General features: G+C 45.2%; 1 protein-coding gene across 2 annotated transcripts in view; it reads left to right on the top strand.

Moving 5' to 3' along the window:
- MCU (mitochondrial calcium uniporter) overlaps positions 1–16343 on the top strand; it is an 84783-nt gene that overhangs the window by 58530 nt on the left and 9910 nt on the right. For both annotated transcript variants that reach the window (XM_030951278.1, XM_030951279.1), the window contains exon 2: positions 13421–13490. In XM_030951278.1, the coding sequence (XP_030807138.1) occupies positions 13421–13490 (70 nt within the window). The remainder of the gene's footprint in view (positions 1–13420; positions 13491–16343) is intronic.

Raw genomic sequence — 16343 nt, 5'->3', positions numbered from 1 at the left:
CCTTGCTGGACATAGGGACTTGTGACAACTTGTTGATGACCTTGTTCAGAAAGGCTGGGACAGGCCAAAGCTTCCCCCTGCCCCTCTTTCCAAATACAGCATAACTTCATAAACAGCTTGTTAGCATAACCTCTCAATGCCAGAAAAAAACCTCAGGTGAACTTGAATTAATTCTGTTCCTCTTGCCTGCAGGCATATTGGAATGAATCTTTCTGGGTTCCTAATGTGGAGAAGAAATTTATCCCCAGAGGAGAAGGGTGTGCCAGTCACCCACCATTCAGGTGTGATTCGCAGGCTGTGTTCAAGCTCTTGCAGTTGTAACTTTGCCTGAATTATTTTCCCAAGTTTATAGTGATATCCTTGAATTACAGGAACACAGTGTGGAGAGGAGACTTTGGCCTTTTCAAACTGGCTTGAAAACACTCAGGTACCCTGTGCCTGCTGTGTGAAAGATCAGATTTGGGGAGGGGGTTGTTTGCTGTACAGCCTCCTCACTGGAGATGGCGCAGGGTCATTGGGAATGTCACTGCAGAAATGGTGCTTGTCTGTAGGCAATCCATGTGGGATGTGCTCTGCCTGAGTGGGTTTGCTGGGTTCCTGCACTCCTGAGCAAATCTGACTGCAGCTGGTGCAGTGTCCTGTAGCAAGGCTGTGACCTGTGTTCCTCCTGTTTCCCTGCTCTGTGCTCATCTAGCTGCTGCTTTCCCAGCCGTGCCTTGTGCATGTTTTTGGTTTCCATTGTGACTGTTCCCCTTCAGAAATGAGTGATCTTTGATATTTAGTCTGAACTTGCTCTAAGTGTTCCTGGTTTGCGTGTCTGCAGCAATGGTCTGCTTTCCTACTGAGGATTTTTTTTTTTGCCTCCAGAGCTCTTTATGGATTCTCCTAGTATTTGTCTGGACAGCCACTTATGCTCCTCCCAGCCAGCTATTTTAGTGCTTCTCTTAATGCTTTCTCAAGGACTAATGCGTTTTCAGTGCTGTGCTGGGAAAGCACGCAAGGTTTCAGCTCTCTGAGGCAGTTCCAGAGCCCATTGGGCCTCCTGCTCCCCCAAAAGGATAAACTCTGCTTGAAAATGCCTGGGCCTCATACCTGAACTCATCACCTTATTGCTTTCTGTCTGATTTGAGCAATAAAATTTGTCCTATACTAAAAAAAAACAAAACCAAAACCAAAAATCCCTTTGAAAGAGGGATGTGCTTTCGATGTCTCATGTGAGTGTTTGCTGTGCAAGCTTTCAGCAGAGCTCATTGGAAAGAATTGTGACCAGCAGCTGTGGCAGCTGGTTGTGGCTCACTTACAAGTTGTTTGGATCCCACCACCCATCAGCAAAGCAGTGTAAGCAGGGAGGGATGAAAGAAACAGATTGTAATGCCCTGAATCACTCTTCCTTTATGTCTGGACTTTTCAAGTTGCTGATGCCTGTTTTGGGGATGATTTTTTTTATCAGGCTGCAGAGCTGTGACCCCAGCAGATTTCACAGGCTTAGAAAACCAGGCAGAGTCCTACCAGCATATCAGCTGGGGAAATGTGCTCTCCCCATTGTTTGTTCACCCAACACAGCCAAAATAATTTTAAAAACAAAGGAGAGAGAGGGCAGATAGTGACAGGACAAAAGGGAGTGGGTTCAGACTGCCAGAAGGCAGGGTTAGATGGGATGTTGGGAAGAAATTCTTCCCTGTGAGGGTGAGGAAGGCCTTCACAAGTAGCCCAGAAAAGTTGTGGTTGTCCCTGGAAGTGTCCAAGCCCAGTCTGGAGGGAGCTTGGAGCAGCCTGGTCTATGGAAGGTGTCCCTGCCCATGGCAGGGAGTTGGAATGAGATGGGCTTTAAAGCTCCTTCCAACCCAAGCTAGTCTGGGATTCTGTGATTCTCTCTGGCTTCTTAAAGCTATCTCCATGGAGGAGCAGAAACCTGGGATTCACAGTTGAAAGAGCTTTAAGTCATAATTAGCATTGGATCAAAGGGAAAGCCCTGCTTCCCAGGGCTATTCAGTGCAGTGAGAAAGCATTAAAAAGGTTCTTGGAAAGAAAGTATGGAGAGTGAGCTGAGCCAGCCTCCCCTCTTGGATGGAGAGCATATGTTTTGAAGTATGTTTTGAAGTCCTTACCTTGATGCCTGTCGTTTTGTGGCTTCTCCACAGAGGCTTTTTTGCTCTGTTTTGTGTGTATATTTAATTTTCCAGGGAAGAATGGTTCAATTCTCATTAACTAACTGAGATTGTCAATGAAAATACAAACTGTAAAGGTGTCTCTGACAGCTTGTACAACTCAGAGCCAAATTGTAAATTGCCTTCTTCTAGACCACTGAACACCTATCACAGTATATTAAACCCAGTTTAATTGATTTGGAAAAGCTTTAAGGAAGTGATCAAGCCAAAGGTCTCCTGTTACTTTCCATTCCAAATCCCTCTCCCTCAGGATAATCTCTTTTCCCAGGTCTGTTCATTCTTAAATGGCCTTAATAACTAGAAAAATGTTCATTTTCCTAGTAAATTTTTCTCGTGGTTCATTTCCAAGGCTTCTCATTCTCTCTTAATATGAGTTAATCCTCAGCTTTCATATAGGAAAGAAGTGTGAACTGCAAACCCTTTGCAACATGTGCATCTCTGATGTGTGGTTTGCAGCTTATAATTGGCCAAGTAGTTCAAATCAATTTTTGGGACTGGCTGTTGAAAATGGATTTGTTTGGTGTTGGATCCTCGTTGTGTGTTTTTCTTTGGATGAATCTGCAGCAGCTTCCATGGGGAAAAAAACTGTAGGTAGAGATGTAAACCCAGTATATTATATGTTCCGTGCTTTTAAAACAAAGTAAAAATACTTGAGCTGAAACAATTTGAAAAATTTCAATTAAAATCCTACTAAAACAAGCCTTGTGATCTGGGGGATAGAAAATTTAGAGAAAACAGTATTTTTAAACAACGAGGTAGAATGAAATGTTTGGGTTTATCACACATCCTGGCAGTGGTAACTTGATAAGTTAGGGGAAGTCGTAGGTCTGTTTTGCTTAAAGATTCTTTAGTGATTTTAACTTGGATGCCTGGACTTAATCGTTATATAAACTAGAGGTGGGTTTGTGCACAGTGTGTGTCCATAAACCCCATTTTGACTGGTTTTGCCAGGACAGAGGAGGGAGGAGACAGGGTGGATTGGTGCTGAAGGTGGCACCTCCAGAGGAGCAGCAGCCCTTCCCGAGGCCATCCAGCCTCTCATCCCCCCAGGCTCAGCCTGGAGGAGTGATGGGTGTGAACTGAGCTTTGAGGGTGCCACTGGCTGCTAGATGAAGGGATTGACTTCACTTTACAGCTTTCCTCAAACTTTATCTGTCCGTGCCTCTGTTGTGCTTCCCTGCATCTGAGCCTAATTACATTCAGATTTGCAGCACAGCAGTGCCATGCAGGAGATGCTCAGATGAATAGCTGTGAGCTATTAGGAGATGCTGTTGCAGTCATTCCCTTAATCAATGGTCAATTAAATAAAAACCTTTTGATCTCTGGGCCTCCTGCTTATGACCAGTGATGAGGCAGTGAGTGTTCCAGTCAGCCCTACCTCCTGCCAAGGCTGGGCTGTGGGGAGCAGTCCCACAGGTAATAAAAGCTTTTCCTGCTCCAGGGGAGCCAGGAGCAAGTTTGTGTTTCTGAAACCATGCACAGAATGCTGCAGGATACCCTGTGGGTGCTACTTGTGCTGTACAGAGGGGGTCAACACCACTTTCTTATGGTTAGGGAGATGGAGGACCTCTGCTGTGAGGAAAGGCTGGGAGAATTGGGATTGTTCAGCCTGGGAGAATTGGGATTGTTCAGCCTGGGGAAGAGAAGCTTTAGGGTAACTTAATTGTGGCTTTCCAGTACTTGAAGGGAACCTACAGAAAGAGAGACTATTTATGGGGGGAATGGCTTTAAACTGCCAGAGGGCAGGGTTAGAGGGAATATTGGGAAGGAATTGATCCCTGGGAGGGTGGGCAGGCTCTGGTACAGAGTGCCCAAAGAAGCTGTGGCTGCCCCTGCATCCCTGGAGGTGTCCAAGGCCAGGTTGGGTAGGGCTTGGAGCAACCTGGGATAGTGGAAGGAGTCTCTGCCCATGGGAAGAGAGGCTGGAACAAGATGATCTTTAAGGTTCCTTCCCACCCAAACCATTCCAGGATTCTGTGACTCCATGACCTCCTCCTCTCCCAGATAAACCAGGTGAGATGAGCCGGGAAAAGCTGAACTGGGAAGCCTTGGGAAGTGAATTGAACACACCAGTTAAGCATCAGGTTAACAATTAAAGTGTTTGTGTTCTTCCTGCACGTTGTTGGTGTGTCAATAAAGATCTGCCTCTGCAGAGCACTGTCTTTCACTCCTGCTTTGACTTCTGCCAGGCTGCCTCTCCAGGCACGTACCTATGGCACGCAGGAGGTGAGCATTGCACCATCTCCTCTCTCGGGGCACAGGAGGAGGGCAATCCTGCAAAATAAGTAAAAGTGCATCGTTAACCAAAGGACATTAAACATTAACACATAGGGATATTAAGTTTGTGTGTAAGTATCCTTGATCTGTGGTCTGGTAGCACAATTAAATGGAGTTCTTTAATGGCTTTAAACATTCATATATTTTTATTGGAATTTTTTTTTTCATTTCCTTCTGTTGCTCTAGTCTTGCCAGGGAACATAAGGGATTTAGAAGCCAGAGTTGCACAGTAACAATCCTTATAGCAGGCAGTGTATCCAGGGGGAGAATGTCAGGCATTTACCCTTAATCAACTGGAGGATTCTTCCAGGGCTTCATGAGATGTGTATGGGACTAGCAAAAGGATTGATTTTTACTGTACTAATCTCACCTGGTGGTAAACTGCTGCAAACTGATTATAGAAGGCAGGGAAGAATGCCAAGTTGAACATCCTACACTTTGGTATTTCTTCAAGAATAAACCTGGCCAGTGTGAATTGGCTGCAGGTATTTGTAGCCAAACTTAGTTTTTTGCTTAGGGAGTGAACTTGTGAGAATCAGAATATCTATAAAGCTTGTCTGGCACTTTTGGGCAACACTCTTAAACTTCCCTGCTAAGTGCCTCATAAAGGATTCAATCCTAAAGTGAGTTTGGCTTCTAGGCTCACCCTATAAGGCTCATAATCCCAGAGAAGGAACCACTTTTTGTGGACTGCCTGGATGTGCCTTTGTGGGTAGAGCCTCTTGCTGTCTGAGAGTACACTTACCTTTCTGTTCCACCACCTTTTCGACCAAACCCAGGGATACAGTTAGCCAGAGAGATGAGATTGTTTTGTGTTGTGCTTTCCTGCAGGGAGCTGATGGTGTAGGACTCCCCCAGCAGTGGGATGTGCTGTGGCTTGCAGGATGTTGCACCTCTCCATATTTGAGGCTGTGCAGATCCTCCCAAGCTGTGCATGTGCTGGCTCTGACTCCAAAGCCTGCATGAGCCTGCTGTGCCTTTTCACCAGTGAGGTTCCCTCCTTTCTGAGTTCATTTCCCTGGAAAACCAGTGGGAGTTGGCTGCTCCCCAGCACACACACCAGGCAGAAGGAATTCCCTTGCACTTGGGGCAATCTTGCTCTGTAACTCTGCTCATTGTTTCATTCTTGGTGCTTGGAGTGCAGGGATGTCAGTGAGGTGCTGTTTCCTCCTCACTGGGAAGCTCTTTTTGCACTGGGAGAAGAGGGGCAAGAGCTCCTGTTTGAAACTGGTTCTAACAGAGGCTAAAGGAGTTGCCTAATGGGATTGGTAAGTGCTAGAGGAAAAAAATCAAACAAGAAACCAAACAACAAAATAACAGCTGAGCTGCCCCAGGGAAATGGCTGAGGGGAATCCATCTGATGCCTTCTCTCTTGGTTATGCAGTTTTCAGCTGTGGGTGGCTGAGAGAGACAAAATCCCTGAAATTAGTGAGCTCAGAACTCACTGAGTTCTTCAAACCTTTTTTAAACAGTGGTTGACAGCCCCCTTAATTTTGAGAAGAGAGTTATAAACCTTTTCAGTAAGATTCAAGTGATGAATCTGGAAATTAGGGAAAGGAGTTTAGCTTTCAGGTTTCAAAGCTGACAGAAGTTTAAATGCATCCTAGTGTTTTGTTTGAGTTCTATGTTTCAAGCCTTCAGGATTCAAAGGAATTAAAATTCTCAGGTTTTTTTTTTTTCCCCAGTAACCATGAGGATTGTATTAAAGAACTGGAATCCAAACCATCCTGCTCCAGCAAAGCAAAAATATTTTCATGGTGAAACTGTGATCTGACATCACAAACTGTCAGGGAGAAGTTCCAGCCCTGTTTTGTGTTGTCTGCCAGAGGCAGGAAGGTTTTGTGTGAAGGTTGGGTGAAAGAGGGAGTGTGAGGGTCTGGTGTACCCTGCCTATCATGTGCCTTAAGTTAGGAATTGGTATTTCTCTGTAAATTGTTGGCACTTGCAATAAAATTAAGAATACAGACTGAGAGAAGGTTTTGGTTTGGGGTTTTGATTTGGTTTTTAGTTAAGGGAGAAGTGGTGTGGATGGTGGCAAGGGAAGCACCTGTTCCAAGCAATAGATTCTGCCTGACTGATGTGCTTAAGATGTCAGCTCAACCTTTTTCCCTTTTATTACCTCCTCTTCCTTCTCTTGTCTCCCAGAGGCTCCATCAAACCCATCAAATGCAGGGATGTTCCTGCTCAACAGCAATTCCTGCTGCAACTCCTCAGTTCAGTTTCTCCAGAGCAGCAGTAATGCCTGGGAGAAAGGCACAATGAAGGATGAGGAACAATTACTTCATCCCTGCTTTTTCCCTTTTCTGCAGAGAATTAATCTCTTTCCTCCTTCCCCCTCCTCTTCCTGGACGCTGTGGATTACCTGCTTCTTTTTAGGCAGATGGGCAAAGGAAGCAGGATGAGAAAGGAGTATTTATAGCTCACCTCCTGTTTATGTTCCCTTCCTAGCAGATGTGCTAGAGCTTTGTACTAATGCTGGAAGAAGAGAAAATTCAGGCAGGAACGAGAACTGAGGCAAATGAAGATCATTTGCTAACACGTAGGTCATACAAAGTGCTTCCAAATGTAAGGAATAACACTTCCCACATCTTGCTGGCATTGCCTTTTTTTTTTTTGTGTCTGTCTACAGCCTGATTTTAAAACACAGAAGAAAAAATCCACGAAGAAAAGCACTGCAGTTCAGATGGGTTCTTGTTTGCTTGACCTTCATCCGCATGAAGTGCTGCCCTGTGGGGGCAGTGGGCGCAAAATGTTCTTTTTGGTGCAAAATCTGACCTCTTGAGTGGGATGGAGCAAGGGCGTGCTGTCAAAGAGAGAGAGAGGAATCAGTTCAAGGCAGAGGGATTTAATCAGACAAGTGTTGTTTGGGTCCTGGGAGACGGTTGAAGAAGGCAGCAGTTTGGACTTAGAGAAAATTGTGCTCAGAAGTGTTTGGCTTGTTGCTGTCACTGTGAGGGCACAGCTCTTGGGTACAGGAGCTTTCCCCACTGTGTTCCCTCTCCAGCCAGATCCCTGGGGGTTTGCATGGATGCAGTGTGAGCTGTGCCCTTGTGGGATCAGGGGGTGTTCTGTCACATCCCAGACTCCCAAACAGCAGCCCAGGGTATTTCTTCTGGGAAATACTACATGGCTGTATTGGCTGTGTGAATGTATCCAGAGGGGGTTTACATGGATGCAGTGGGAACAGGGGCTGTTTTATCACATCCCAAACTCCCAAACAGCAGCCCAGGGTACGCCTGCTGGGAAATACTACATGGCTGTATTGGCTGTGTGAATGTATCCAGAGACCACAGCGAGAAGCTGGAGAAGATCTTCCATACAGGGCTGAAAATTCCTGGTAAAGTCGGGGTCAATTTTAAAGGAAGATTGAGATTTTTTTAAAATATTTTTCTCTCAAAGAGAGATCCTGGAAGTGGGCAATGGTGTCCAGGCACCTCAGAAAGAAAAGAGGGGGTGAGAGGTGCAGGCAGACATCTGCAGTGGCAGACAGGCCTGTTTTGGTCCCTTTGGGGTGTCTGAGGAAGGCAGGGAGGACGCTGAGGAGGAATTAGCAGGAATTAGCTGAGGTTGGCACTGGCAGCCGGCGGGTCCCTCATGAGGCGCCGCCATCTTCCCCTGGTCACGGCGCGGCCCTCAGAGCCCTCAGTGAGGGACTGCTGCGGGCTGGCAAGGTCCTGTGGGTGCTCAGAGCCACACACTGGCTCCTTTGTCAGGGGTTTATTGGCAGACTGGTTTGGTGGTCACTGGGTGGGGGGCCTGGGCCTGAGGGGTCTCTGTGGGGGCTGTGTGGGGTGTCTGGGCCTGAGGGGGGTCTCTGATATCTGGGGTGTCATGGGGCTGAGGGGTCTCTGAAGGCTGTGTGGGGTGTCACGGGGCTGAAGGGGGTCTCTGATATCTGGGGTGTCATGGATATGAGGGGTCTCTGTTATCTGTGGGGTGTCTCAGGATGCTGAGAGATGTCTGGGGTTGAAGAGTCTCTGATCTCTGTGGGGTGTTTGGGGCTGAGGAGTCTCTCTTTGGGGTACCCAGGGGATGAGGGATCTCACTGTGCAGTGCCTAAGATGCTTCTGGGCACACTTGGATCCTGGATAAAGGGTGGGGTTAGGGGCAAAGTGTTCATTTCGGGCTATTTCTTGATATTATCTACTTTAATTGGCAGTAAATCAACTTTCCCTTAGTCTAGTCTGTTAAGCCTGTGAGCAGTGGTGACTGATCTCCCTGCCTTCATCCTTTTATCATGTCCTGTTCCCAAGGAGCTTGGGAGCAGCTGGCTGGGCAGCTGGCCCCAGTCAATCCCTCACAGCTCAGTGTACTTCAATCCAGGCAGAGCTTATGTGCTGCTGCAGAACCACTGGCTGTGGTAGGAAGTCACACATCTCATCCCTCAGACATCCTTCATCCCTCTGGTCAGAGTCAGGGCAGGGGCTTGCCCTGAGTCTCCTTTACTTTGCAAACAGCTGGTGTGAAGGGGAAGGAAAAGGGGAGGACAGAAGGGAACTTTGATAATTTAGGATTGAGGTACTGTGTTGATTCTTTATTTTTTTGTTTTGGTTGGGATTGAAAGCATTTTGTGTTTAGACTTAGATGTTTATTATTTTTATTTATATTAGAGTCTCACAAGTTGTGAGTTCTACAGTGTTTCACTAACAGGTTACAAAAATGGCTTCGTATGTATCTCTACAAGGTCTTTTAAGGAAAAACTATCTAATTAAGAAATAACACTTAAATTATTTCTACTTTTAAGTTAATAACTAATCACTCAAGTCTTGTTAATGTGGACTTTTCTGTCTAATTACAAAATACTACTCAAACTCATTAAGAAGAAGGACTAGTTACTGCTTTAAAACTTTTATCTTAGCTTTATATATATTGTTATATTTTAAAACTTTAAATCCCAAGTTCTCTACTGCATGATATTACACACTTCTAATCAAACTAGTCACTCATAATCTTAGTTCTGTTACTCAATTTTGGAAGTCTTCTCCACGGCCTCAGGTCAAATGCAGCGTTCTCTTGGGGGTCAGTGTGTGTCAGCACAGAGAGTCTAAAATTCTCAGCATCCAGGGTTCCAACATCCTGTTTAAGAGAGACCAAAATCTCACAGATTGAGTACAGGAGCAGAAATGAGGTAAAGGCAGATAAATGGAGCCCTTCAGCATGATTGAGGTGGGTGGCTTGGCTTGCTGGGGCTGCTTGGGGAAGCTCACAGCAATTTTCATCACTGAGATTCCAGCCTGGAGGTTTTAGGATAACCGCTTTTAGAGCCAGGAAAGACATTCAGTGTTTCGTGCAGCAGAAGTTGGGATAGAGGGGAAAATATCTGGTTCTTGTTGGAAAAGGTGAGCTGCTTTGGATCAGACTTAAGGCAGCCTCATATAAAGGAAGCCCCTCGTAATTTGTGAAATAGATGTGCCAGAAGCACTTGCAAACGTGGGTCCTAAATGCTTTACTTGTAGTAAGAAATTTTTATGCAGAGAATGCTCTGTTTTTCATAAAAGCTCTGCAGTTCTTGCTGCACTGGTACTCCAGGTAATGAGTTAGCAGCATGTTTTACTTGGGTTCTAGAGTCAGCTGTTCCCCTTTTTTCATGCTTGGGGTGTGGGGTTTTTTTCCCGGTCAACCTCTTTTCTGATTTTAATTAGTGTTTGGAGACTCAATCTTTTAAAGTTGTTAGTGTTTCATCATTGATAATTACTTACCTGCAGAACAGGAGCTGCTCCTTCTTTTTCCATCAGAGTAGCCAAAAGGTTGATTTTTTTCAGCAAGGCTTTGATTGACTTTGTCACCTAGGTAATGTTGAGAAAGCTGCATTAGGACCTAGAGAGATGCTGTTCTTTTTGCCTTTGGGTTGGCTAATACAGACCTGGAGGAAGGATTAGTTTTAGGTAGAGGACTGGGACTTTTTCCCTCTTGCTCCTTTAATTATTTTGGGAGTGCAGCTGCTGCATAACCCTGAGCCTCTTAGCATGCATCTTACTGCAGATAAGGCAGGAAATGAAGGATCTGATGGATGTGGAATGTGAATCTCTGCATGTGTTCCTGTGAGACCCAGAAAGTTATCCTAGTGCTTAAAGCTTTTTGCTTTTGTGGTCTGGCTTGGTGCTTTTCACACTCCCAAGAATTGCTTATTTTGGGAGGGGTGGACAAGCCTGCATCGACCAAAATTTGGGTACAGTCATTGCACCCTTGGTTGCTGAAGGGGGGTGGGCTGTTGGCTGTTTGCCTGAGGGGCAGATCTGATCGGTAAAGCTTGAAAAGGGTTCCTCTCTGTGCCCTGCTCTGCTCTCATCCCCATCTTCAGCCTTCTGACACCTTCCTGTATGAAGCTGTTGAACTGCAGACATCGGGTAATGGGTTCAAACATTCCTCTCCATCTCAATTTTAAAACAACAGTCTCCCTTCAGGAATAAAAATGATGGATGACTCCTTAAGCTCTTGCTAACCTTGGATGACATACCATGACATCTTGGTCTCTGCTCAGTTTTGAGCTCATTTGTTCCTCTTTTTCCCTTCCTGCCCAGTAGAGACTGTTGTTGTTGATAAGGAATTGCACCAGCAGCACAGTTCAGAACTGCAGGAGTGACAGATACGAGTGCTTTAACAGCATCTCCCCTGTAAAATGTTCTGGCAGCATCTCTCCTGTAAAATATACACTGCTGGGGAGGGGAGTGTTCAGGAAACAGAGGGGTTCAACCCATATTGGGATGCAGGAATTGTGCAAGGGGTTAAGTGTGGGGACACCTCAGCTTTTTGATGAGTCACCTAACATGCCCTGGTTTTTTCAACCTGTTTTGCCTTTTCCCTGTTTTGTTTTATGAGGGCAGGAGGCTTCTGGAGTGAGCTTGTATCTGTCAGATACTCATAGCCTTAAGGCAAAGTCTTTGCCTGGGCTACCTGATAATATCTTCCAGCTACACGGTTGTTTTGCAGTAGGATAATGCTGGCTTTAGCAGGGTTTAGGATGTTCTGAGAACTGTGTTTTTGGGCTGCTGTCCACATCTGGTAGAAAGGCAGAGTCCTGCTGTGCAGTGTTTGAAAAGTGAATGAATTATGTTGTGTAGAGGGGGAGAGTGAAACAATAAAAACCTCATATCAGTGCTAGCTGTGCTGTGGGATCAGGTAAAACGTGCCTACAAACAGTTTTTAGGGTAGTGCTCTCTGACTGAGGAGAGTTTGTGTCTCACTGAGTGAATTCTGCCCACTTGTTTTTGTGTCTGATACTATCTTTGGAAAGATTGAAATTCCCCTCCTTAGGTAAAAGTTGGTTCTGAAAATTGATTTGCATGTGGTACCACATCTGATCCTTGAAGCTTCTGACTTTGTTAATAATATAACAGTAATGCCAAGACAACAGAGCTGGATTTGTACAGTATGTGGGACCATAGCTGTGTTTTTCTCAGATCGTTTTGAGTCTAAAACCTGCGTTTTTTCAAGTGGGAGGGGTAGTCCTGATTGCTCAACAGCAGCACATGCTGTCAGAGTCAAGAAGACTTGGTTATTTCACTTGCAAAAAAGCAAATTTGTCCTTTGGTTCCCAACATGCAAGTGTTTTTTACATTACTTTTGCTGAAGCATTCAGCTCCCCACTTGAGTTACAGCTGTTTGGTGCCCACTTATTTTCCTGTCTGATTTGACCCTGGGAAGCTGAAAATGCAGTTGAGAGGAGGCAAATTGAAAATGACTGATTTTTGTTGTCAAAATGGATAGAAATGAAATATAAATACAGCACATGTCACAGTGAATTTCTAGAGCTGTCAATGCAGTAACCATCAGGGCCAAAGGTCCTGCTTTTGAGAAAGATTAGTGGAAACTATCCTTGGTTTGGATATCAGGCTTCAGAGGACAAGGGAAATAGCAATTAAAGCCATTCAAAGTAGGTTATCAAAGGTAACCTCATGAAACACAGAGGTCTGGACAATTTGGCAGAGAAATAATCAGCAATCTGGGTTTTGTTTGCAAACTTCATTAGAGGTTTACTTAAACAAGTCCTCCCTGTAAGATACCTTTATAAAAATGTAAGTTTGGCAGCTGTGTTTTAGCATTCAGCAAAGAAAAAGTATCCCAGACTGTAGGAATGTCCAAATTGGACAACAGCTGTTGAAAAATCTGAGGCTATCCACTGAAATATGAACCACTAGAGACAGGTGAGAGCTGTGTGTTACCCCTTACTATGGTGTACAGTTGGGCTGCTTTGTGCCAGAGTTGTAATTTCAGTGCTGGGGAAGGATTAGTAAATAACCAGTGTAATATAATCTTAAAAATAGACTTTAAATCAGTCTGGTTGGAGATTTTCATGGGCAAATGAGTCTCTTGCTAAGTTTGCAGAACATGCAAACCCATTCATGTGCTTTCTTCCTGTTGGGCTGTTGTTTTTTATTTTTACAGCTCAGTATTACAATTATTGCTTTTTATGTTGGAACAATTTGTTCTTCTATGCGCAGGCGTGTTTATTGCTTCATGTCTCAGAGTTCAGCTTCCCTCTGTAAGGACATGAGAAAAGTAATGTTGGCATGGAAAACAGCCAAAGAGAACGACCCTGTTAATCCACAACTCCAAACATCCATCCTGGTTATGCAAAAAACTTCTTTTTGTAACCTTTAAAGACTTGTGCTTTGCTATGATTTCTACTGTGTGTCTGTGTAGTAAGCTAAATGGATTTCTTAAAACTGCTTGACCGGGTGGCTTTAAAAATCCACAATAAGGAAAACAAACCACAAGTGTTCTGTTCTAGACTCTCAGCTACCTGTGCGGAGAGTGAGTGAGGTGTGTAGAGGTGAACTTGGCTGCGGGGGGAATCCCTGTGGGGTGACAGATGGGGAGGGAGGAGGCTGTTCCTGACAGGTGCTCCGGGTTTGCGGCCGCTCCTGCGGACGGAGGAAGTGCCCGGCGCGGGCATTGGGGAGGGGGCACGGGAGATGGCGGGGGCCGGATCCTGCCAGACTCTGAGCATTTGTCCTTTTTCCCGTGTTTTCCAGGTGCATCAGCGGCTGTCTCCTTGGCAGAGCGTGAGAGTGGTGTATTGCAGTACCGTAGTGCCCTCTGATGGTGAGTACACACCAGCTCCTGCCTCGCTTGGACTTCCCCAACTCACGTTTCATTCCCTGCCCCCTTTTCTGGTGGGGGCTTCTTTGGCTGGGCACCAATCCAGTTTGGAGCTAAGGAAGCGACAGAGAGAACAACGTCAGGAAGCATTAAGGCAATGGGCAGCTTTTCTATGAACTGTCCTTACAAAACTGGACAGGCTTTATCAAGAAACATGGAATTGCGTGCAACTGTCCAAGTCTTTTTGCCAGCCTTCTTTCTGATGTAGCTGTGAGGTCTGTATGACCCCTGCCCTTCAGGGTGCTGCCCTTCCTGGAGGGAGGTGCCAGAGGCTGGAGCCAGGCTCTGCCCAGTGGTGCCAAGCACTTGGACCTGAGGCAAAAGGCAGAAACTGATGCACAGGAAATTCTACCTGAACGTGAGGAAGATCTCCCGTGCACTGGAACAGATAGCCCAGAGAGGCTGTGGAGTCTCCCTCACTGAGGGTCCTCCAGAGCCATCTGGACACAATCCTGTGCCATGTGCTCTGGGATGTCCCTGCTTGAGCAGGGAGGTGGCACCAGAACACTCACTGTGGTCCCTTCAGCCTGACCCTACCTGCCCCCTTAAGTCCATTTATGTAACAAAAGTGCAGTTCAGCTACATGCCAGAATAGTCAAAAGCATCATTTACTACAGTAAATAAGCTTTGAAGCCAAGGCAATATTATTCCTTTATTTAAATTCTGGGACAGCTCAGGCATGAAGCTTTTTTGGTAAGGTTGTCAGAGCACAAAGCAAAAGGATGCACTGGTGGAACTGTAAAAAATCTCAGTGTGCCACAATGCAAAGAGGAAAGGAGCAGCTTTCAGCTGCTCAACATCTGCATGCTGTGCACAGGGAGTGGAGCGCTTGTGCTGACAGACGTGGGCATGGAGTGGATCCTCTCCTTGTTAAGGCTTGTTAATAAGGTCTGAAAGCTAATAAATGAAGGGTTCCTGCTTCCCCTGCCAGGATAACAAGTGTGCAAAGACAAAGGGAACATGACTGCTCTGCAGAGCTTGCATGAAAACCTGGCAGCTTAAACAGGTAGAAGTGTAGAGCATGTGTAAGGTTGAGAAGATAACCTGCCTGTGCTGATTTGATTTTTACCTTTCCTCGTGTTGTGCTTGAATAATTCTCTCATTATTTCTTCCTATAACTTTGCCTTTACCAGCAGCCAATGTTCAACACTAACTTCTTTGGCCACACTTTTTTCTTTTCCTGTACTTCATTTTGACCTCGTTTGTTGCTCAAATTGATCTTAGGCAAAAAGGGAAATCTTTAAAAAAAATACCCATGACCTCTTGCTGGTGCAGATATGTTTGAGTCAAAACTGTGGCACTTGGATGGAACTCATGCCTCAAAGCAACCCCACATTTAATACAGCATGTAAAGCTTTTCAAATCCCCCACGGTCTCATTTAGCACCATTCCTGGCCAGGCTGTAGGTGACTGTAAATGGAAGTGCAGCAGACTTGTATAAAATGAATTTCTTTTACTGCCTTTAAATCCTGGCTTAAAATTTAACTAGAGGAAGATTAGCTGAAACCTTAGCGCTGTAATTAGAGAGGTGCCAAATGCTTTGTCCCCTTAGTAACTTGAGAAGTAGATGCAGAAGACACACAGGGCTGTGGGAGAGAAGAGTGAGGCAGCCATCTCGCCCGGGCTTGTTAATAACTTTTACTGGAGCTGCCTGCTGCTGTCTGTTAGGTTTGTGTTGTTGTGTCCTTCAGATTTCCTTCTTTTCTTTGCCTCTTCCCTCTTCAATGCAGTAAAAATCTGACCAGCATTGCTTGTGTGGGAGGCGGTGAGAGGATCAACCTGCAGTCATGGACTTTCCCCACCAGTGAATTAAGCTAGGAAATTATTTTTACAAGGTTTTTGCAAGGAAAATAAAACACAGCTGTATTTGCAGGCTTATGGACCCTGTCTTTTGAAGGGAAATAATTTGGTCTTTAATACTTCCCCTAAGCTGGAAATCCTGGTGAAAGGCTTTGTTTGACTCCTAAAATGCAGCAGGGCTGTTCCTGGTAGGCACTTCCTCCAGAGCTGGCAGTCCTGGAGCTCTGGTTGTGGTGTGGTACCGATGGGGATGCATGGAAAAAGTGTAAATGCAAACATTGTTCTCTCTTTTTCTCTGCAAAAAAACCTGCCACACTGCCTGTGTGATCCAGGTAGCATTTTAAATTTAAAGAAAACCTGATAGCTGGTGTCATAACAGCTGCTGCTAAGGAGCTCTAAATTCTGTCTGGCAGTCCAAATATATTAGCACTTTGCTTTATTTCTTTCCACTAAATATCTGATTCTTGTCTCTGAAGTCTGCACTTCAAAACACTAAGCTACTAAAATCCTGTCAGATGTCTGAGTCTTGAGAACAGGCATTGATAGGTTTTCAGATGCTGGGGCCTCTTAGGATGCTTTAGTTGTTCTAGGTGACCATACTTGGTTGCTTCCATCTAGTCTTTAAGGACTTGAAGGCAGCAATCCCTTGCAAGAGGGAAAAAGCTTTTTTTATGCTTGATTCATTTCATGAAGGTGCGTGATAGTTAAGAAATAGAATTCTGGCTTTGTACAAGTGCACTTGGTAAATGCTTTCTCAATATCCACAATCCTCCGTTTTTGGAAATGTGTGTTGCCTCAGGACTTGTCCCCATAGTTCCCTTTGCTAGTTAAAATAACATTATTTGCCTTTATTTCTACTTCTGTTGAATTTTTGACTGGCTGGTTTTGATGTTAGCTGCTTAAAATGACTTAGCATGTCAGTGCATGAGTTCACTGAGTTTAAGGAGACAGGAGCTGACCAGAGCTGCAACAGGTTGGGATACTGAGGCAGATGAA

The sequence above is a fragment of the Camarhynchus parvulus genome, chromosome 6, assembly GCF_901933205.1.
Source record: "Camarhynchus parvulus chromosome 6, STF_HiC, whole genome shotgun sequence".
In the NCBI taxonomy this organism is placed as follows: Eukaryota; Metazoa; Chordata; class Aves; order Passeriformes; family Thraupidae; genus Camarhynchus; species Camarhynchus parvulus.
This window is presented reverse-complemented; position numbering and strand designations above follow the sequence as displayed.